This window comes from Tyto alba, unplaced genomic scaffold (genome assembly GCF_018691265.1).
Source record: "Tyto alba isolate M040663 unplaced genomic scaffold, T.alba_DEE_v4.0 Super-Scaffold_19, whole genome shotgun sequence".
Taxonomy (NCBI): domain Eukaryota; kingdom Metazoa; phylum Chordata; class Aves; order Strigiformes; family Tytonidae; genus Tyto; species Tyto alba.
In genome coordinates, this window is record NW_024881281.1 from 7,926,809 (window position 1) to 7,950,388 (window position 23,580).

General features: G+C 46.3%; 1 protein-coding gene across 3 annotated transcripts in view; it reads left to right on the top strand.

The window, feature by feature from the left end:
• CALN1 (calneuron 1) overlaps window positions 1–23,580 on the top strand; it is a 130,710-nt gene that overhangs the window by 97,628 nt on the left and 9,502 nt on the right. For all 3 annotated transcript variants that reach the window (XM_042791766.1, XM_032993727.2, XM_032993728.2), the window contains exon 5: window positions 19,845–19,998. In XM_042791766.1, coding sequence (XP_042647700.1) covers window positions 19,845–19,998 — 154 coding nt within the window. The remainder of the gene's footprint in view (window positions 1–19,844; window positions 19,999–23,580) is intronic.

Consider the following 23,580-nt stretch of genomic DNA (forward strand, 5'->3'; position numbering starts at 1 on the left):
CTGGCTACACCAGTGACAGCAAGATTAATTGATAGTAAACAGCCACTGGTGGTGGTCTGCACAGCTATAGGGGACCAAGTTAACAAAGAGGAGCAGCATTAGGTACATTTTCAATTGTTTGTTTCCTTCTGTTTTTCTTTATATACTTTTTGTGAAATCACGTTGTGAAATGAATGCTTCAGGGCAGCAAAGAGTGAGGTAGCCCAAGAAATTACTGCAGGACCACAAAGCACGTAGTGTGGGAACACCCCAGGGGCAGCAAGTCACGGCTGCGCCTGCCCCTCACTGTGGCTATGCCAAAGAGAAAAGAATAAGGTCAGAAAATGAGCTAGTCAACAATTTAGCCAGATTTCTCTCTCCTGAGGTATTTCAAAGCAATATCACATAGATGAAGTGCTCCAAGAAAAGCATCAGAGATGACAGGCTGATGGGAGTCAATCAGCTGGAACAGCTGGCCAGGGACCACCGCATTCCTGCAGGGAAATCCAGCTTTTTGAAGCATCTTTTTTGTGAGAAGGGAAAACAAAAAACTTTAAATGTGACACAAAGGGGTTCTTCTGCAAACACTGCACAGCTGGCACCAGCACTGCCGTGAGTGGTCCCCTGCACACGCCTGCTGTGGAGCAGCCTGTGGGTGACACTGGTGTCAGGGTGGCCATGCCCTGCAGCACAGACACTGCCGAAAGCCTCTGCGTGGATAGTCATCCAGCCCCGTGGTACTGATTCATTCCCTCCAGTCATTCCGCAGTGCAGAACCTCATGCATCCCTTTCCCACCAGGAAAACACAGGGATTTTGCAGGGATGGAGGTTCCCATGGTTGTTGATGGTTATGTATGCAACCTCTGTACCCGTTGTTGTCTTGACCTGCTTGGGTCATTAGTGTCCTTGTTCCTGCATCTTGTCATTAGCCAACAGCATGTACGGACTGTTTTCCTTCCAGCAGCTCTGTAAGGTCTGTGAGCTGTGCCGAGGGAGTCATCTCTCCTGTGCGCTGCTGTTCCTGATTGCTGTCTCTGGGGGCTACTGCAGTGCAAATAAACAGTAGCAATGACGGGGACATGCCTGGCATTGATTTGCAGTGAGATTAACTCACAGCAGCCGGCCAGTGGGTTGTCACATGCTCACATAGTAAATGTTGCTTCTGTACTCTCCCCAAACGTGGGCTCGCAGTGTTGAGCAGTGGGAGATGTGAGACACAGGGGTCCGAAGCAGCCAAGGGCTCACGGACCTGCTCAGCTCAGAGCACTGGAGCCCTGCCCAGCTGTTCCCCGCTCCAAGATGTATTCTCTGTGGTTCATGCTGCAGCAGGATTACCTAGGTTAAGTTTCTCTCTTGCTTTCCCTGCAGAAAGCAGTCAGGTTGCCTTCAAAATTAACAACCTAATCACTCCAAGTTACTCTTGCAAAGTGGGAAGAGATCACAGGAGAAAGAAGGGGGAGTCAGGAATCATTCAGAAAAAAAAAAAAAAAAAAAAAAGACCTAAAAATACCAGCCTCAATGAGTTTGAAAGCTTAAAAAAAAACTTCTGAGAGCCACCCAGGTGAGGTATGGCAAGAGCATGCGTGAAACCCCTGCAATTGAGCTGCCTGATCTTGGCATTGTCTTGGGGAAGGAAAATAAAATTTGGGTTGTGGCTTTTGAGCCTAATGTGTCATTCAGGCATTACTGTGAAAGGAGTAGCCCCATCTCTTCTTTAGCTCCTTGTTAGCTTGGGTCTTGCAGGTCTGCACATCTGGTACCAAGGATGAATGTCATGATCCTGGTTCTCCAGATGAGCTTGGCTATCCAGATCATCAGCCAGGTTCATCTGTCAGGGCACAGTTCAACAAAAAAACACAGATTTGCTTCTAGTCCACTGATAGTCACGAGATATATGTTTGCTCCTAAAATTTAATCAATGTGAAAGTGCTTTGCCAGACTTTGCCCGTGTAGTGTTACTTGGTGTTGATGCCACATGTGGAAGGCTAAGCGTGTGAGTGTCCCGAATCGGGACCAGAGGAAACCTGCAAGCAAAGACTCCGTAAATCTGCAAGGGCTGCTGCAGCCTGAATGTGCTGAAAGAGCAGGTGCTGGGGGGCTGCCTGCAAATATTTTTGGTATCATTTGGACTCCAGCAGTTAAGAGCCTGGTATAGTTTGACTGATGCAAGCCACAGAGCAGATCTGGTACAGTGGTATAAAAGGCCTGACCTTGCTTACAGCTCGTGCTGGCAATAGGCGATGCTATGTCTTCAGAGCAATGCAACTGCACTTGCGGGAGGGAGCACCTCATTTGATTATTTGGACTTTTAAAAGGAGGCAGTTAACTGAGTGCAAACACCATGCCTATAGAGGAAGATCCTCATCCAACAGGCAGCTTTTAACCTGGAAATGTGTTTGTCTAAAAATAAACCCATCCCTAACTCAGCAAGCATCTGAATGGAAGTACTTGAGTAGCTGCATCTTACATGTTACAATGGAGTGTAGCACATGAGTAAGTGAAAACCTTCTCTCCTTTTTTCATCTCCCCTCCACTGAGGGGGGGTCAAATGGGACTGGGGTTCAGCTAAATTTCCTCATGCTTTTGGATGTTATGCCCAGGGGCACAATGAAACCTGACCATGCTGCTGGACTGCACAAGACAGCTCCCAATATTGATTGAAAGTCCAAGCTGATTGTGGCTACACCAGCTCCAGGTAATACAAAAATGTTTTGTTTGTCATGACGTGACAGATGGACTTCTCCAGGCTCCCAGGGGCGGCTGGCACACAACCCACAGCCGCCAAATCTGCATTTCACCCCCTCTGTGCAGGGAGCAATCCTACAAAGGGGCTCCTGTGCACCTTCTGGAGCAGGTGGCGGCTCCCTCCCCATCCAAAAATCCCTTCCTACAGTCAAGGGTCTCCTGAACTGGACATCATTTTTCACAGCTACCAGCATTCAGGAAGCTCCTGCTAATGGGCTGTCCCGAGGAAAAAGGGAGGAAAGGGCTTTCTGGAGCCGGTGACGAAGCTTGACCCGGGGCAAGGAATGGAGTGGCATGTGCGTGGCCTCTTCCAAAAGTCATTTCTGCAGTGAAGCAGAGAGGATGTCTCATCCCTTAGAGCTGTGAGGCTTTCATGAGGGCTGACCGAATAACCCCGAAGGGTTATTGTGCCAGGGCACGTAATGCAGCAAGATTTGCATTCATTAAGACAAACGGGCAAAGTTCAAGATAAATCCTAGGACAAGTCCAACCACTCTTCTCATGCAGAAAGATGCACATTTATAGCATACATGTGTTAAGATCCCAGATACTCCAGGAGACATCAGCGATCCCATTCGAGTAGTGGACTTGATCAGACTTTTTGTCCTATGTAAATTGAGCTGTAAAGATGTTCGCAGGTTGGGACTGAATGAAAGGCAAAAGGGCATCCTCGCTTTACAAGCCACAGCCTGGTCCCTCCTGACACTGAGAGTTACAATATTGATTTCAGCCTCTCTATTCTATTATCCTTTTCTTTTGCAGAAGTCTCTTATCTTTTTCTTTTGCATAAGAAGGCGCTTCACTAGCAGATGGGATGGGATGGTAATGCTGCTGTTGAGCCAAGGCTTTTGGGCAAATAATAAATATTAAGTAACTCTTGCAAAGAAACTGGTATCAATGACTAATGATCCCTTCTAGGCAAAAGGCCACCCCAAAGCTTCTGGTGTTGCTGGTGTACCTCACAACAGCCCCTTTCTTCAGGGATGAAATCAGGCAAATAAGTAGATGCCATTTTTAATGCTCCCTGGCCAGGGTGAGTGTCTGCAGTCAGCTCATGACTCAGCCTGCCAGGTCTACATTGGAAGCAAAGACCAGCTGCATCTTTCCCTCTCACTGTTAGGACTCCAATTAATGGAGTTTTAATGAAAACAGAGTTTAGAAAGGAGACAGAGTTTTCATGGATCAGTGACATTTTCTATTAGAAAAAACTCCTTGATCAAGCTGTTGAAGATGCATGCCCTTCTTCAAAGCTGAAACAGTAGCTGATGACTCCGAAGTTGGAAACAGCTTGATTGTATTAAGACATTTCATAATTTGGTGGGAAAATGGGAATTGTCACATGTAGAGCAGAGGAGGCTTCAGTGAGGCTACAGGTGAGGTCCTTGGTCCAGTGAGATGGAGAGAAATGGGGAATTATTGCCAGGGGAATGGTCTTGTATCAGGAGAAAGCAGTGAGGGAGAAAAATTTTAATGTGTTGTAAAGCTTATTTTCCATATCCAGAAGAGTTATGAATTTTAATTCCTAAGTCTATTTCTCTCATAAATTAAGTATCTTAGGAATGGAGATGCACAGGGAGCAAGCAGGGGCTCTGCCTCCAGGAAAATTAGCAGTTGTGGGTGGGGAGTTGAGTGAATTTTCCACATTTTCCTGTTGTTCTTGGTCAGCCTCTGAGTGAGATGTAACAGCCAGTGGGAACTTCACTTCAGATGAAGACTTTGCTGAGATTGAGCAGTGCTTGAAAGCTGCATGGCAAAAAGTCCAGAGAACATATTTTTTCCTTTTTCAAGACAGGATCTTATTTCAGTGTTGACTGTATCTGTTCAGTGATTTTCCCTGTGGTTCCTGGTATAAGGTAACATGTGGCAATCAGGGATATTCAGGCAGTGGGTCCGGGGTTATGTTTTTTCATACACAGCGAATTTGCACATCTTCTCATGTGGCTTGTTCAAAGGCACAGTGATTTTCCCAAGAGGATAGTGTCTTTATGGTGTGAAGATGATCTTTTCAGAAGTGAGACATGTATTGTCTTTACAGAAAGTGTCTTGGGGCAACACAATGTCTCACAGCCCTTTGGTATGGTGCACGGGGTTGCTGCTTTTCTGGCTGTTTTTCACGTCTTTTTTTGTGGATTACCATGTTTTAGGTCATTTATGGTATACCTAATAAAAATTGATGTCACCTTTGCTAGCTAGGAAACATCCCTTTTTTACTGAATTGCCTAATCCTGTCAGAGATAACTCTGAACCAAAACAAATAATCGAAATATTTCTCTGTAACTGTCAACATGGTGGAACAGGACTGTGTTTTCCTTGTACCGTATCATCAAAATTATCAGCTGCTTTTTGATTGCCATGCATTTCTCACTGCTGATAAAAGTCAGCTTCACATTGTGGCTTGAGGGAGAGAGTGGGCACTTAGGAAAACTGCCTTGTTTCAGTGCACGTAGGAAAATAAGGTCTAGCACAAGGTGTCAGAGCTAGAGCTGCATGTCTTCAGGAGCATGTGGTCTTGTTTTACCCCCACAGACTAGCACACATACCAAGGCTGCATCCAGTCATATGCCATATTCCTGGGCTACCTGTGAAGATGAACTTAAACGCAGCAGCAAAGCTTCACTATCTTCTTGCACAGCCTTGTTCCTCTGTGCCTGGGGAAGTGTTGGAAGGGTAGCCCATCATGGCCAGCTGTTGACAAGTACTTTTGGGAGAGGGCTTGGGATCTGGTGATTGACAAACTCATGTTGCGCTTTGATTAGAAACACAGCCATGATTTGCCACCCAGGCCCTGTCCCTGGGCTTGCTGAGTCGCGGGGTGCATGGAGCACAGCTCCAGCAGCAGCACCAGCAAAGCGCCGTTTGCAGGACCAGGGGGTTGAGCTATCATGTGACAGTTTATTTTAGCATGAGAAGAGTCCTTAAGTATCGCTGAGCTAAATATTTCGCTAATTCATGCATAACTTAAGTACAATTAGCAGCCTGATCTCACAGACCTAGGTCAGACCTCTCTCCTGTGATGTGGCTGTGCCATGACTTCACATTGCGAGATGGGGACCTCAGGTCTGGGATTTGGCTGAACTTCCTGGACCATTAATGACAGTCCTCAAATTCCCGTCAGCACTTGCTGCTGGCACTGGGGAGACGTCACTGAGGTGCATTTTTGCTTCACATTGCCATACATCACATTGCAGGCACAAAGCAAATACCCCAGAGGGTTCACAGCTCCTGGAGCAAGCCCAGGTTCTGGAGAAAGTCTGCATTAGCCCTCCAACCATCTTGTTCAACTCTCCTTTGCTTCATGGTCTGATGAGTGTCTCATGGTCAGATCTGCCATAAAAGATATCCTGAAGTGTCCAAAGGCATTTATGTATTGTAATATAGCACAAAAAAATCTAACAATTAAGCCGTTCAGATGAGTTAATAAAGGAATATATGCTGAACCAGCCTACATCCAATATGTCCCCTGTTTACTCAAGTAAAGACCTGTCCCAGGGACCTGGTGCAGTGCTCATGAGGTGAAGAGGTTGGTTGCTGGGAGGGTTTTCCATTGTGTTCCCAATGGGCTCCAAACAAGCAGGGCATCTGATGCGGAGCTCTTAAGGCTGACCAAAATGCATCATGCCTTCTTGTCCTGAACCTGAGTTTATCACCAGATGTGCTGCTCTTACTCCATATCACCTACACACTGGTGTACATCCTCCTGTGCTAGGCTGGGGTTCATGGGCACTCGATCCAGAGCTGAGCTATACACTTGCTGCTGTTCCCTGTGGCCTCCTGAGCTTTCCTGCAGCCTGGCAGCAGGTACTGATGAAGATGCTCATTTTTCCTAGTTTCAGGGTGCAAGTGCTCTGTGCCTCCCTCCTTGTCACAGACCCACTGCTCTGAGTCATGCATTAAAATTACTTTCCTGAATTTTATTTTTTTCCAGTGACAGCTGATTTGTATTTTCTTCCTTCTCTGCTCTGGCATATTGGTAGCTGGCAGGAGCTAGCAAATGCCAAGTGAATTGCTGGAGGGGACTTCAGAATTGATCACCTTGTTTTTACCATGGCAAGGAAAAAATCACATACTCCTAGCAACGGAGTAACTTAGTAGTTACTCCAGGCTTTAATTGAACTTTCTACCTAGCAGTTTTCAGCTGAATTAATCTTGTTTTCAAACAATGGTCATTATGTGGAAAGCAAAATGTTATATAAAAATAATTACAAAATGCAAATAAAATAAAAGACAGATCCATATCCTAGTACAATGTGACAGAGAGAAACAAATCAGAAAGTATTAAAATCACTTACGTCCTTTCTTCATATCTTCTGAGCCAAGGTGAACAAAGACTGATTTTTCATATGCTCTGCTCTTGAATTACTAAACTGAAGTGCGAAAGTGGAGGGTTTTTGCTATGTGCTTCTCTAGCTGAATTAGATATTCATCAACTTTCTTCAGGGCTTTAGACTTATCAAGAAAGATCTATGACAGCCACAAGCCAAGTGGGGAGCTTCATTGTCATTGCTGCTCTCAGCTAATGTGTGATAATGTGAGCCATGGGCTTTGGAGGGCAGATGTGTTGGACTTTAGAAGAACTCCAGGTTCTACAAGCTGTGGGGGAGGTTGTAAAAATAGCAAAAAACTGGTTCTTCGTGTATCTTGACTGGGCAGCTGCTGGGGGCCCCCAGGTCACTGGGAAGTCCCCACTGGGGCAAACTGGTGCAGGCAGTTCCATCTTCGGATGTGACCAGTCTGTCTGTCAGCTTCTGGGCCCTATTAATAATGTCAATGACTTCTGGCATTTTAAATTTTTTATTTTTTACTTCTCCTTAGAAAGTGCCAGTTTGACAAATCATAACTTTTACCTGCACAGATGAATTTCTCATGCCTTTTGTGAATTTCTCACTGTGAAAAAAAAAATTGATTTTAATATTACATGTCTTCCAAATGAGAAGGTCACAGTCTTGAGGTCATGACAACTTTCGGTTTCTAAATACAGGCTAGAAGATAACAACAAACCCAGTGTGAATTAATAGAGGTCAAAATGAAACCCCCAAGGCTTGTATCATAATTACCAAAATGAGATGCTTTTACTGACTACATTTAGCTTTTTTTTCCTCCTTCATCTTCTCAGATACCACAGCCTTTGTGGACATTGTCATTTTGGCCAAATCATGCAGGGAAGCACACTGTAGGATGGGAAAGATCCTCCCTGCTCTGGTTTCACTATGCACCAAGGGAAGAGAGGTCCCCAAAAGTACCATTATGTTCCCAAACGGGGTCCTATATTTCACTATATATACTCTGCAATAACTCTGCTTAGTCTAAATCCACGGTGTAACTCCAAGATAAAGGAGTAACTGACCAAATTATACTGAACCAATTAAAACCAACCAAGCAGTTAGTCATGATAAAACCATACATGCCGCTGAGCATCACATCAGTTTTTGGCAGTGATGTAGACATTGGTGCCTCCGAAACACCTGCGATGGGTGCCGAGTGGTGCAGAGCCCTGAGCTGTGCATGAGCACCGTGCCAGCACTGGCCACCCTGCCCCATCCACCCTCCTAATCGCAGCCTGCCGCATTTATCCTGTGAACTATTTAGGATAAAGTTGCCCTTTTTTCAAGCTGTTCTGCTGTGTGCTGCTGGTCTTCATCTTAGAATTTAGAGTGGTTCAGTGTTGGACTAAGATTTTATTAATTGCACTGTGCAAGCTATTAATTTATCTTTAGGGGACTCTTCGCAGGACCTGTTATAGGTCTAAGAGGGGAATGATTATAGCCAACCTGGCATAAATAATCCCACTTCAACCCCATAAGAGAACTGTATCAGTTCTGTTAGTGTAGTACGTCTTCTCATGTCTGTCACTGAAGTCTGGCATTTGAGCCTTAAATAAATACTACCAAAGGAAGCAGAGACCAGGATACTGTCCTCAGCACACTCTTCCCTCGCCTGGCTTCTCCAGCTGCAACCAAAATGCACAGCTCCACCCCCTCCAGCATCTCTATTTGTGTCCCAGTTCCTCTCCAGAGCTGCAAACACAGCGAGGAGAGTTCTGAGAGCTGAGGGAAACACCCTGCCCCTGCTCAGCCTGCACGCGGCGAGCAGGTGATGACAAAAAAGCAGTGTTTTCATGCCCACCCATGTCAGCGCCTGTGCAGGGGCCATCCCCTGCACTGCCCTGGCAGCCAGGCTGCTCCTGGCAGCTCCGCTGATAGCACAGGTTGTGCAGCATTCCCACCTCTGCTTCCCCAGCCTGCAGAGCCCCGTGTCTGCTGGGCATGGTTGTCTTCCCAGTGCTGGCCATACAGGGAATAGTCTTGCTTGTGAGAAATTATCAAGAGTGCCCATACACAGACATCTCAGCATTACAAGGGAAAGGAAGACACGGCTGCACCCACCCAGTGTCCTGCTGCTCCCTTTCTGTGCTGCTGCTCAAAAATGTGGTAGATTTTCTAAATTATCAGTAGAAGGAATATTAAAGGAGCAAATAATGGTGATATGCTCCTTTGCTTTCTGGACCAGGCTGGCAGTGCTGTTTGTTCTCTCAGCAACACCATTTTGGCTTCATATCATAATCCAGTTGGGTTAAGAGGTGTCTCTGGGGGCCCAACCAGACCAAATGCTGAGGCACAGCTTGCAAAAGGCTTCTAGGACTCTGTATACTGATGGGCAACCCTTGCCTGCATCCCTAACGATGTGAGCACATCAGGAACGGCAGAAACGATGAAGTTTGGTCCAGCCAAGCTCATACTGGAAGGAGCGTGAACACATCATATGTCCTACAAGTCAGGTTCTCCTCAGGATTGTGTGACCCCCACTAACCTGAATAAATGATCCTCTCTGCTCGCTCACCAGTAAAACATGCTGTAATGGGGCCTGGGGGTACGTGGGTGTATGCATACCCTACCAGACCTGCTGGTGCATTTCACAGCCATTTTCCAATTGTCTCCTCTTTATATTTCATGACCACCACCTTGGAGCAAACCTGACCTATAAAGCAACATTTATTCTGCAGCCACCACAGCACAGAACATCACAGCCTGCACTTGCATTTGGGGCTGAACGGACCATTGTGAGCTATGAAACAAGGAAACCAACGTAAAAAACAAACGTAGTTTAGCTAAATACAGCAGCCTGAGAAGCCACTCTCCATCTATCTTAGCTTTGTCTGGTGCCAGACAGTAGTATTAGAAGGTCTATTTGCTGCCTCGGTATTATTATTTTTGGTTAACTATCATCTGCAGTGTCAAGGATGCCTCAAGTTTCCCACAGTAGCTCTCGGTCTCTCTGGTAAAGCTTTTATTAATTATTAGTGTCCTTCATGCATTTCAGGAACATGTTTCACCTTCTAATCCACTTCTCCCAGCATTCTCAAAACATTTGTAACTGTTAAGTAAAAAATTGTTTTCCTTTGGTTAAAGGCTTTCATGAGACATTCGGCAGCAGGGCTGCACGGCCGATTCATTTACTTCACTCGGGTTTCTACTGCCTGATCTAATTCGGAAGCAGATTAAAGATCGCTTCTCCAGGCAGTGATGCTGCCTGAGGCTGTGTGCAAAAAATGGGGAGAAGAGCAGTGGGTCGAATTCAATCTGTTTTGTGAAGCAGATACGACATGTTATTTCTCCTAGATGTTGGCTTTCCCTCACTCCATAATCCTTCTGTTCTTATTGGGTGTCAGGTTTATTGTTATTGTCAAAAAGCAACAGCCCATGCTCCATGTCTGTGAAGCTGCTTTGCTGGCACCTCGCATGGCACAAGCTTTAGCTCTGGAGCAGCTAACGCAGATCAAAGTCCCCTCACATCCTTGCTCAGTGCATGCCTGGATCAAGATGTAAATACATTTTACATGGTGCAGCCAGACACAGGAGCTGCTATCCCCCAGGGTCCCAGCATGTCCCTCCAGGATGCAGACCCCTCTGCCCTTCCACTGACGGAGGACCATCTTGTGGGGCAAAGAACGAATGCCCTTCTTTCCTTGCAAAACATGGGGTTTTGGCACACCCCACATTGTGACCTGCCACGAAACCCCCTTGTCGTGCTCTCATTGATTGAACGAGGCAGGAACAGGGCTAAAATCTGCTATCTGCGGCAAGACACACAAGAATCACCAGCCCAGAGCACGTTTCACCTCATCCCACTGATGGATTTACACTGGGGAGATGAATCCATTAGAAAATCCATATCTGTGGGGTATGGAGGCTAAAGGCGCTCGCTCCCAAACAGGTATTCCCAGCTTTATCCCTAATTAAATCTTGAAAGTTTGTTCCTCTGAGAGGCTCCCACAGGCCTCGCATCAAAGGTCAAGATGTTGCAGACCTATTTATGTATGCACTTTGATTGGGATCAGACCAGGAGCCTGCTGTCAAGGCCTGGGAGCTTTAAAACTAGGCAAAAGAAATTGTTAGAGCCTGTTAATTTGTCCTTCAGCCTGAGAGAATTCTCTAGTTAAAAAAAAAAAAAAAAAAACAAAACCACCACTTCTCCATGTTTTAGTTAAACTATTTAAAGTTAATTGAATGGGCCCAGGATTAATATTCCTACTGTGTTTTCTGTGGAGGTGTTACTGCAATTTACCTATCAGGGAGCCTATTTCTCTTAGCCCAGTTTAATAACCATTATATCCCATCTGTGAAGCCAGACGATCAGTACAGAAGCAAAGCCAATGACCCAATCCCCTGCTTGAAACATCACTCCAGAGAGTTAAAGTCTGGGTCTAATAAAGGATGGCACCAACCTCACCAGGTGGTGAGATCTAGCAGAGGGAACTACATCTCCAGGTTTGTTCTTGTACAGCCAGGACTATACAAGAGGATTTCTTCGCAGACCAGCTGTCAGCAGTGTTTTCTATCACCGGACCCAAAGGACAGGGTCTTCACAGGTTCATTTTAGAAACATGATGGGTGCACAGACTCATGTCCCAGGAATCCTGTGTCATGTAGCCAGAAGGTTTAAGGGATGCTCCAAACCCACACTGAGTACAGGTGGGGACATGGAAAGCAAAGTTCTTACCATCTCTGGGGCACTGGTGAGGAACCATGGGAGGAAATGTGGTGAGCACTGAGCACAGATGTCTCATCAGGGGCACCCATCCCTCCCCAGCCCCTGCTCTGTAATCATGCCCTAGCAAGCACTTGGGTGTGAGCTGGGACAACCCTGTATTTTACCTTGTCAAATGTTAGTTTGCTGAGTAACCCTGAGACCCGAAGTAGCATGTGACAGTGTGGATGTCAGAGCCACTGGCAGCAGCTATAATCAGATATGGAAACGTGCAGGGAGCAGGACAGCACGTGGGGAAAGCAACAAATAACCATCCTTTCCAGGAAGACAAATGCAAAACAGCTTATCTTTACTCTCTCTGGATGAAAAACATGTAGGAATAGGAGTGAGGAAGTAATAAAGAAATAAGAAGTAGCAGCAGCAGTATTTAGAAAATGGTATTGGAAGCACCCTGACCATTGGGACAAAGGGACAAGTGAGACCTTCTCAAACAGAGAGGAGAGGAGTGCAGGGCACTCGGGCTGGCTGCGAGCTCCCAGCTCTGGCCTGCATAGCTCTGCGGGAGCTTTCAAATGCTTTTCAGTATTTTTTGTTGCCTTATTCCAGTGGTTCAGGTGAAAGTGCCCAGGGAAAGGGCTGTGTACACCAGTGCACTAGATGGTACTGAGCCAACAGCTCAGAGCTCTCAGTGCATCCTGCAAGCAGCAGGATGGGGTGAAGAACCCATCTCCATCCCCACTGTGCAGGACAGATTATTTTTTTCATTATATTTAGCGCTGGACTGAGTTGTGGGGGGAGGTTAAGATAAAATGTTATTTTCCGCATGGGAAGATGCCAAGCTGTCAAAAACTGAACTGGTCCCTGGTTGTGCATCAGTTGCAGGTAGGGGGATGTGGATGTGGACGATACAGAGGGGCATGGGTCAGGCAGGGGTGCCAGCCTGCAGTTCACCGGCGGGGAGCTGGGGAGGACACCCCAGCATTGATCATACTCACCAGGCACACTGCCCACAGTGAGCTTTTGTGGCCTCCTTGAGGTGGACAGCTTCTTGCCTCTGAAACACGGCTCAGGACTGCCTCCAAAGGATTTCTAGAAGGTTAACGAGGAGTTGGCAGGTATTCATGCCTTCAGAGAATCCAGCCTTTCATTTTTATTTATTCTTTCTCCTTGTCTGCACCATCAGACAGGTTTCCTTCCCTGACCACCAGGCTGGGCCACCCTGAGACCCTAGTCCTGCTCCCCAGCCCTGAGGAGCACCCAGCACTGGTCATGTTTATCCCGAACGCTGTGGAGGGATGTGCAGGACTTTCCTGCCCTGGGTTTCAGGCTGGCAGACACACAGGTGAGAGCTCACGTTCTCACCCCATACACCCTTTTGCAGAGACCACCACTCCAGCATGGTCTTATTCCACCCGGACAAGCTGGTAAAGGAGGTTGTTTTGACACAGACACGGAACAGTTTGTAATCTACAGAGGTCAGTGCCTCTTACAGAGCTGTGGGCATCCCTGCAGTGCTCCTCAGCAGTCCTACGTGGGCTATGGGGTGGATGGAATGACACACAGGGGGCCAGGTTAGATTTGAATGCCACATCATTTCATAGAGCAAGCTTAGGTCAGGCGCTTGGGGTTAACGGTGCTGTGAATATGCACTTAAATCTGATTTTAATTTATCGATGTGTGTACAATTCCTTGCTGACAAAGCTGCCAGGAAGAATGGAGCAACCTCCCGTTAGCCAAACCTGTTACTATGGAAATGAGCTTGTTACCCCTTCCTGCTCCCCGGCAGGCGAGGTGATCCAGTGCAGCATCAGGGAAGCTGGCTGTTCCAAAAGCTGTGTAAGCAAGTGGTACCTGGATGACAGCCACCATAAGCCCAGGGTGGGATGGAGAAGCTGTCGAAAGAGGCTGGTTGCTGGGATAGCTGCAGGACAAGGTGGCCTGGGGCACATCCCACTGATATGGAGACAGCCTGAACAAGCAGACAGGTCCTGCGGTGTCACGCAGCCCCAGCCATCATGTGGATAAGCATGTATATTTATTTCTGTAGGGGCACAGGTTCCTGCTGGGCTCAAGCCTGTATGCTCCTGGCACAGAGAGTGCGTATGTACAGATGGGGCCAAGCACAACCTTCTGCTCCCTGTGAGTGGTGGGAGAGCAGGATGGAGAAACGCCCTGTGGGTGCACTGGCTGCTGGCACCCAGGGCAAGCAGGGTGCTTAGTCCTGGTCTCCAATCCCTGGCAGGATGGGACCACATCTTTCTGCAGCAGCAGAGCTGTGCAGCATCATCTCCCAGGAGGAGGAGATGATCCATTGATGGATGGTGCTCTGCTCCCTCTTACAGGCTAGTGGGGATTGTTAGATGCAGCTGGGAGCTGCCAAGGCTGAATTTATATCTGCTGTCCTGCAAAAATACCCTTCTCCACCTGTGTTCTGGGATGGTGACACAGCTCTGCATGGTGGCTATTCAGCAGAGGACACCCAGGGCCTTGGCAGGGTGACAGGGCGCTCTGACTACCCTGCCAGGCTGTCTGCCTGCAACAGGCATCCCAAGGGAAAGGTGCTGTTTGCTCCACTCACAACCACCCCTGTTTAAGGTGAGGACATTTGTTTGCTTCTCTTACCCCAGATGATGTTCCCTACAGGGGAGCTGACAGCACAGAGGGGCAGGTGGCTCGCTCTGGTCTTTGCTGAGGATTATCACACTTCAACTTGCTCATGGGAGGCTTTTCCCCCAAAAAACTAACAACATCATTGCTGCTTTAAAACCAGTAGCATGTTACAGTGTGCTGTGAAATGGCTTTGTCCCTCTGTCCTGGTGGGTCATGAGCGTTGCCCCAGGTTTTAGGATAGCAAATGTTGTCCTTTTAGTGGCATGTTTTCTTTGATAGAAAAATATATGATGAGAAACCTTCAGATTTGGAGAGGGTGTATGTCTGGATATTGAGAACATATTTCGTATGTTTCCACTTTTTTACATGTATATATATATATACAGACACACACATTTTATACTTTACACTTTATATATATAATAAGACAATACTTTTATACATATATAAAATATATAAGCGCTCATCCAGGTGCTTTTACATTAGTGGGGGCCTGCCACAGTGCTGTGGATTGAAACAGCACTTGCTGCCTCTGAGGCAGGAGTAGTGAGTCCTTCAGCCTTCACAGCACAGCAGCTCCCATCTGCAAACACAGCTTCGCCTGTGGGAGCTCACTCCCTTTCTGCATGGTCTCCCTGCCCCTCCAGACTCCTGGCTTCTCCAGCATACGCCATTTTCCTCTCATTATAAAATATCTGTGGCTGAGCTTATCTGGGAGGTACAGTCGGTACAAAATGGCCATTCATCCAGCCCCCAGGCAGAGATGCGAATACATTAGATTCTGCGTGCAGCACACCGGGACTGTGCACTTTAATATATGGCCAACACAAAACATTGGAACATTGGTCCTATGGAAAAGTCCCAGATCAGTAGTTTATGAGCTCAAAGCCCGTCTGGCTGAAGGACCAGCTGCACAGCCTGCTGCGAGCTCTCACAGAGCTGCCTGTGTGCAGACGTGACTCTGGTTAGCGCAGCACAAAGCCCAGCTGCTCTGCAAGGAGTCCGTGTATTTTTTGGGCCACGTCCCCTGTTGTGGCAGTCAGCTGAGAGTGTGGGCAGAGCCAGTCTGCATTTACCTTGCAGTTATTCAGAACACCTGTGGCCTGCCATACAATAGGTCTGGGAGTAAAACAAAGGTGTTATCTCAGCATCCAGAGACTATCAAGGGCTGCCCCAAACAAAAAATCTGTGAAACATAGATGTGGCACTTTCGGAACATGGTTTAGTGGTGGAATTGACAGTGTTAGGTCGATGGTTGGACTTGATGATCTTAAGGGCCTTTTCCAACCTAAATGATTCTATGATTCTGTGAAGCTTTTCGTTTTGCAGATCTGATCTTCAAAAGCACCAGGCAAAACCTACTCTCCTGCTGCTCAGTCCACACTTGGAGTTCTCAGCAGCCCTTTTCAGATGGCTTACATGGGAAACCTGTGCCCAATAACCTCAGGAAAAATAAGTATCCAAGTGCTCTCCTAGGTAAAACCATCACTGCCAGAGTACCCAGTCCCACCTCTTGTTGAGAAGAGAAATTTTCTCCATGTGACCTCAAAAGATCTTGCAGGTCACCAGAGTGGCCCCACTCACATTGCTGTGGAGTCCCAGCCTGGCATCACCCCATCTGCACTGCAGTGAGGCCAACTTAGGATTCAAGAGAGGAACCTCCCACTCTTTTTTAAAAGCAGAGCTGGTATTAAATGAAATTATCATAAGTAATATTTCAGCATTTAACTCTTCAAACAATCAAGCTCTTCCCATAGGATCATTTCACTGAATAGAGCAGAAGGAGGTAATGCCAGGTAGGACATGGAAATATCTGAAAAAGATGCTAGGAGTGAAACTAGTGTTCTGCAGGCATGGCAACGGTCAGTTGGGTGCAAATTTTGGAAACTGGGGGTAGGGAGATTGAAGGAACTCTGGTTTAATTCCCTGGATTTAAATCAAGGAGGAGTCAGGAAACTACTAGCTGGATTGGATCAGGTCTACTTTACCTTCCAAATGTCTCTGGAGACAACATCCTCCAACTCCAGGAGATGTTTCTGCTGGGCACAGTTACTAAGGCCCATCAGAAACTGCAGTGGACAATTCCTGGTGCTCTTCATAAAGCCAAATATACCTGTACAAGTGCAGGTTTTCATTCAGGGTACTCACGGCATCACTTGGGGCATTTGAGCCTCAGCATTATATAGAACAAATTTGTTTCTATATCACTGCTTACAGTGCATTCCAAGAGCACAAGTTCAGTAGCAGCATAATTGATTTATTCTAATTATAAATCCTATAGAAAGTTTCCAGCTTGCAAGAGTCACAGTTTTCCTCTCAGTGGAGCCAATAAAAGTTAAGAGTTGCTCCCTGATTACTGTCATTACAACAATAAAAAGCCAGAGTAATTGAAAAGTGAATCAGGGAAACTGCCAGATTGGAGAGCAACGATAATAAAAATTACCTTGGAGCCCAAACCCAATGCAAAGTCTTGTCTCTGGCTGCACTGAGCTTGAGTCCATTCTGGACAAACTCCTGTGCTGATATGTATCTAAAAGAGGACATCCTGCATGATCCTACCCTGCATGAAAGTACCAGAGCATAGAGCAGAGCAGGAGCAGTGACCATATGCTTGCCAACAGGCCAAACGCTCAGTACATGAGCCAACAAGGGTGATTTTGAACCCCATATGAGATGGTTCTTCTTACTAGAAGTCAAAATGACAATGGAACAATAAAAAAATAATTTCTCCCTCTATTAGCATAAAGCTTAAAAACAAGAGCTGGAAATTCAGCAACAGATGCATATTTGTCGAGAACAATTATTTCCCACTAGATAGATTAACTGGTACAGGAAGATCCCCAAACCCACAAGTCATTACTGATTCCCCATTGTGAAGATCAGACAATTACCATAGTTGTGTTTGTAATCCAGGTAGCTTGAAGCAAACTAACATGTAACATTGCAGAAGACTCTGCAAAAGCTTGTTAGTGGCAATGCTGGTATAGAGGGAGACGAGCAAAGACGAGGGAAGGAGCAGCATATGTTAACATAGGTAACGGTGTGTCACAAGGTGAATTTTCACACCTGTAGCTCTGGAGGCAGACATGAAGGAGCAGGGGGCTGATCCGGAGATGCTGTTCTTCCAACACACTCATCTTGGGACATAGTGAGGCAGATCCTGAAGCTGTCAATTGTCTTCTGCTCTCTACAAAGACATGATGCATGCACTATATCAGAGATCCCTCGTCCTAAGCTACCCTGCCCATGTAAAGTCTGTGAGCACTTCCAGTAAGTCTTCAGGAGGCTCACACATCCCTGCAGTTATCCTCGAAAAAGGATGCAAGTAAAGAGCAGGTCTCAGAGATGACTGGTGATGAGTAAACACAGGATTTGGACAGCTTCTAGGAAGACTGTTCCCTGAAGGGGGAAAAAACGAACCCATAAACTACAGAAAAATATTTGTATTGGCCTCAGAGAACTGTCACTGCGCCAAGAACAGGAAGAAAACTCCAGCACATAGAACATCACACCCTGATGAGATGCACGTGCAGAGGGGCTGCTCCTGTTGGTATGAAGGGACCACAAGGATGAAGTTATAGGTTTGGCATGTGGGTGGGCTCAGGAGGTTGCTAGGGCTCAAGTTCAAGCTTGACTTTCCCCAAGACAAAGACCCCAAAGGAATGCAGTATTGGGTGGTAGGTGAGAAATCATTGCTTTTACCTCCACGGCGCTGGTATGCAATCAGAGCTGCAGGAAGCCAATCAGGAGGGCTGCAAACCCTGGTCAGCCTCAAGTCACTCTGCAAACCACCAATAACACCACCTCCCAACACTGCTGTAAGGCAACTGTATGAACTAACCCCCATTTCCACACCTCTAGTTGCCAAGAGAAACGCTTTTCATAATCATGCTGGTTGTGAAGTACACAGCTGCTCAATTTTACTTGCACTTTTAACATTAAAGAAAGCAGAATAAGGGTGGTGAAATTTCCTCATGCACAACAAAGCAGGCTGGAAATTTGTGACTAAATACCGGTGGGATTTGCAATTCGGCTTTGCACTGTGCAACAAGGAACCACTGGTGACAATTGTCTGCTCGCTATTTTTAGCTGGGCAGCATGAATGCTGAATCCCTGAGGAAGAAGGACAGCAGCAAAAACAACAAACCCACAAGACTTGCTTTTCAGAGAACTCATCTGGGGCAGAAACAAGAACTTTGGCTTTCACCTCTGCTGTCCACTTTTCTGCAGATTTTCTGCACCAGGTTTTGACTGTTGCAGGAAATAAATATACAGGATTGTAGAAATCAGTGCTTCTAAGGATGGATGGATAAATATATATGAATGTGTGGTATCTGCCTATACACACAGAGATATGCATAAATATTTCAGAGTCCAGATTTAATCAAAGTGCACTGATTTTCCTTAGTTAACCACTTTGAGAATTAATGATTTTGCATCTGTGCCATGAGGTGGACAAACTTAAATAATGCACCAGGGAGCTCAGGACTGTTAAAGTTTGTCCTGTCCTTATCAGTCTGGGGGGAAAAGATCTAGAATTTCTTACTGTACCATTTCCAAAATGCCAGCTATGCAATCTGATCACACGCTATCGCCACGCTCTCGATTGCAGAAGCAGGCACAAACTTGCATTGCCTGCCCTCCACTGCAGTGTTAAGCCAAGGGTGTTCGGCCTTTCTGAAGTTTCTGGAAGAGGGTGTACAAATCCTGGCACTCGCTGTTTGCTGTAGGCAAGCCTGTGTTTTGGGCTATAAGGTCTAAGTGTTCAAGGTGATCAAGGTGCAAGGAATGATCATCTGCAGGACAGGAGGAGACTCAGGGTGACTCTGAGTATTTCCATTCTTCTTTATTGACTGCACCGATGGCTCAGAGAGACTGGTCTCCTCACCTGGCACTGCAAGCCAGCTGGTGTGAATGCTCTCTCTTCTACAGCATTAGCAGATATTAATACCACAAACCTTACACACGTGCAAAGGTTCTCTGCTGCAAAATATTAATTTCTACTTCAGGAATCATCTGGTTTTAATATCTGATGTGTGTAAGAACATTTGCCTCCTAGATCTACAGAGGAAGCCAGCTAAGAGGGAAATGTTCTCTGCTTGTGCTCACCATGCTGGCACAACTGGAGAGTTAGAAGGAAAAAAGGGACAGATTCAAGGTCATGGCTCATAGCAAGGTGTAAGAGCTACCAGGGGAGTCTCTCAGGGTGTTGTCTCCATTGGAGTGGCCAGGGCTGATACCACATTGCTGCATCTCCAGCCCTGGCATAGGGCTGTGTTTCTCTACTGCTCTACCAGCATTAATTAAGCTGACAAAAGCTCTAGCAACACCCATTTGCAACATTCACACTGTCAGTGTTAAATGAACCCAAAAGAGCAAAATTTGCAAAGTTATATGGAAGTGTTGAAATGAGGTTGAAAAAAAAACCCCGAATAGGGAACTGCATCATGCCCACAATACTCTCCTCCTCCAAGTACCATGCTTGTTACCAGTGGCTGAGTTGAATTCGATCTTCTTCCCACAGTTTGACATGCAGAGGATAACACTGGAAGAGCTGAAACACATCCTCTACCATGCCTTCCGGGATCACTTAACGATGAAGGACATCGAGAACATCATTATCAATGAAGAGGAGAGTTTAAATGAAAACTCTGGCAACTGCCAAACAGAGTTTGAAGGTAAGAGAGAAAGTTTCTGTGTTTCTGTATAATTATTCTCTTTCTGCTTTGTCTGTGACAGGCAATGGGCAAAGATGCATGGAGTTAGCATGGAGTTATTTTAGAGTAAGTAGCAATGACACACTTAGAGAGATGAAGAGCTGCCGTTACGCTTCTTCCATGTGGTCTAAGTAAAGCTGATCCTGTTTGAGGCAGGAGGATGAAGTAGTGGGTGCTTTGAGTGATGTCCCTCCTTTCTCTGATGGGTTTTAGGCAGAGGGATGTGCAGCCCATGATGAGGTGAGTGTCTAAGACAGACTGAATTTCCCTACAGAAATATTCATACCTCATCCTACCACGGAAAGGCCTTACCGGCACTGGGTCCTGCCCTAGCAAACTGTGTTAGGCTCCACCAGTTTTCTGTTGTCTTTCCATAAACAGAAAAGATCTTCTGCTCTGGGCTCCCAGGGGACAGCTGGGGAGAGTCCTCTCTCTGCATTGCAACACCAGCAACGAGCAGAAACGGTGCATCTGCACCCTACTGCCCTGTGCACCTCTTGTTCAGCACTGTTGAGACCACTGGTGTGGAGCTGCAATATGCTGCACAGGTACACAACAGGACAGCTCATCTCAACACATGGGAGAGTGTCTTCAAGATGAAGGTCTGAGCAATCCTCAGAGGTAGCTAGAGAAAGGAAACATTTGCTTCAGCAGCCGTTGCTTAACACAGCATCCTTCTGGCAGTGCCACAAGACCACTAAGTGGTCAGCAAACGGGATCAGACACAGCCTCAACTTTTACAGTGGATTTTGCGCTTTGAACAGAGCTAAAACTGGCAAGAACATTCCCCATTTTAAGCCACCTCGGGAGAAGGATTTTCTTGGCCAGAGGAACTTGTGCTGCTCCAAAACATTGCTGGTCGGTACAACTAAACAGATACAAATAATCTCAAGTGCAGAAAAGTCCAGGGAGATACCTACAGAGAACCTCAGGGTTTGTGCACGTCACCCTGGGACAGCTACTGTGCTTTCCCACCTACAGCAATGCCACTCTGTATAGGTCATGTTGGGGGAAATTCTTATACTCTGAGGGGTCAGATAGCCTCTGAAAAGGCACTAGGCAGAGACACTGAAGCGTCTTTAAAACAAAGCAAAAGATAAACATATTAGTGCAATTCTCAGCCTGACTAATTAATGGGATTCAGCAGTTATATCCAACACACTCACCCTCTGCTAAATACTGCAGAAAAGATGTAGACAAGCACAGCTGAATTTTAAAAAGCCTGCAGGAGGGAGGCAAGCAGCAACGCTCTTCGAATCAAGCCAAGCAACATTTTTTTGGTTCCTCCTGAAGGAAGAGATGCTTACTTACATGAATGGAGTTGTTAGTCCCCACTGACCTGCTGATTCAGTGGAGACATGCGCCAGCTGTCACCACGGCGAGAGGCATGCAGGCTTCCTTCAGCTTCAGTACTTGGGTGAACTATCCCAGTCGCAAAAAAAAAAAAATGGGTCCGAAAACCTAAATGCTCAGCATCTCGTTTTGGAAGTCCCAGCTTCCAAAAGTACAGCAAGAACAGCTTTTCTCGTGGGATGTTGGCATTGCTGGTGCTAGGCAGAACCTAGAAGCAAAACAGACCCGTTTTTAGATGTTGTTAGAAACACACACACACACACACGCACAAAGGCACCAGAGAATAAAGATCAACTGAACACTGTCAACAAAAATACAAAGTTTTGCTTCAGGTCCCAGAAGAAGGGGACGGTTCTGGTCCATGGCAGCTCATGAGCATTTCTCCCAGGAAAGGCAGGCTGAGAGCAGGTTGTGTCCCTGCAGCTCTCCAGGCTGGACATGACCCTCTTGTGCTCTCTGCATTCCCACTTCCCAAATACTGAGATCCCTACAGGGCTCAAGAGTAGAAATTATAGGGCCTCGTGGCATGGATCAATGGCACTAAGGGAGAGCTGTCATGAAGGCTGAGCAACAGCTCAGTCTAGCTTTAAATGACTGTACAGAAGTGTCTCCATGTAAGTCAGTCACCCTTTACTCACTCCTTAATTAGTGTGGTGAAGGAGATGCTTTTTTGGTATAATTCCTCAAGCTTATTTTAGGTGCTACCTTGGGATGAGATTAATTGCTCCTTAAAAAGCACCTATTTCTTTCAACTCTAAAGGTAGCCTAAAGGGACTAGCTTAGAGGCTCACATCTATATTTAATGTACATTTCATCCATGTTACTGAAGTGCCTTTAATTATGAGTAGGAATGAAGCCATGATGAGCCCCAATGGTTTTTACTGAGATTGGGGAATGGCTCCTAAGGGAAGAGACATGGCAGATACATTCAGTACTACCTTGCTGAAATGGGGGATCTCCACACTCTGTCACCTCTGCTTATGTTCTTGCCATCAAAGAGAAGCCCCAAACACCTTCTCCGTCCTGTGGACAGAGACATCCCCTGTTCTCCACACCTGGCGTTAGCTGGCTCAGCCCCAACAGGTGCTAAGCAGCACTGTACAAGTAACATCTCCATCAGTACAAATACGTGCAAATTTCTGTCATTCTCACAATTTTGCCATCCTGGCTTCTTGTCATAATAAGGTCTTTACAACTATGTAATGTTCTTCCTATATCAACATGGACAATATACCTTATCTCTCTCCCACACTCATATACACACAAAGCCACACATGCGCTTTAACCCAAACACAATATTCATATTATGGTCACGGACAAGTTCAGGATTTTGTTCAGTTCACTCTGAATGTTAGAGTCATTTGCAAGACATCAGATCTAGGCTTACATTACAACTTTCCCTCCTACGCATTTGTAGGGGGTTTCATTTTCCTTCTTGATGAAGAGGAAAGCAATGAAAATGCCCATACTCCTCAATACAAGCAGCCCACACCAGCCCCACCGATAAAAGAATACAACCAGAAGGGAGGCACGGTTATGTCTTCAGCCTTTCTTCAATTTTTATTAATGCTTAGGGCAGGAGAATGAAGTTGAGAGACAAGAATAGTGTATGTTTTTATGAGAAGAGACACAAGAAAATGACAACTGTTTGCAGCGACATTGTACTACCAAAATTTTACAGTACAAAAATCATTTGTCTTGCAGTTCCCTTTATTTGAACACTTACAACATTAAGCTTGTGGCAAGCGAGTGCTGGCTGGTTACGGTGACCCATGCCATCTGCCACGGGTATTTCATCCTGAGCCCTGACACTCAAATTAACTGGATGCACAAGAGCTGCTGCAGCTCCCCTCCCTGCTCCCCCCAGACGATCACTAGGAGAATTTGCTCTTCAGCTAAGGGCTTGGGAATGAAAAACTGACCTCCTAAAAAGAAAATAACTCCCTCCAACAGGAGAAAGCAAATATCACTCACCTTTGACAGGGTTATGACAGAAGCCACTGTAAATACACTGTGACTATTCATGTTAGCAAGCCTTTTTCTGTAGGCGAGAAGGCTCTCAGTGCTTACCCTGAACATCTCAAACCCACTGTGGGTTTTGTGACCAGCCCAGCAGCCACAGCCAGCGGATTGATGAACCCTGAAATGGGCTGGACCCTTTAACTTCATGTCCTAGTGGAGAAGTTGGTA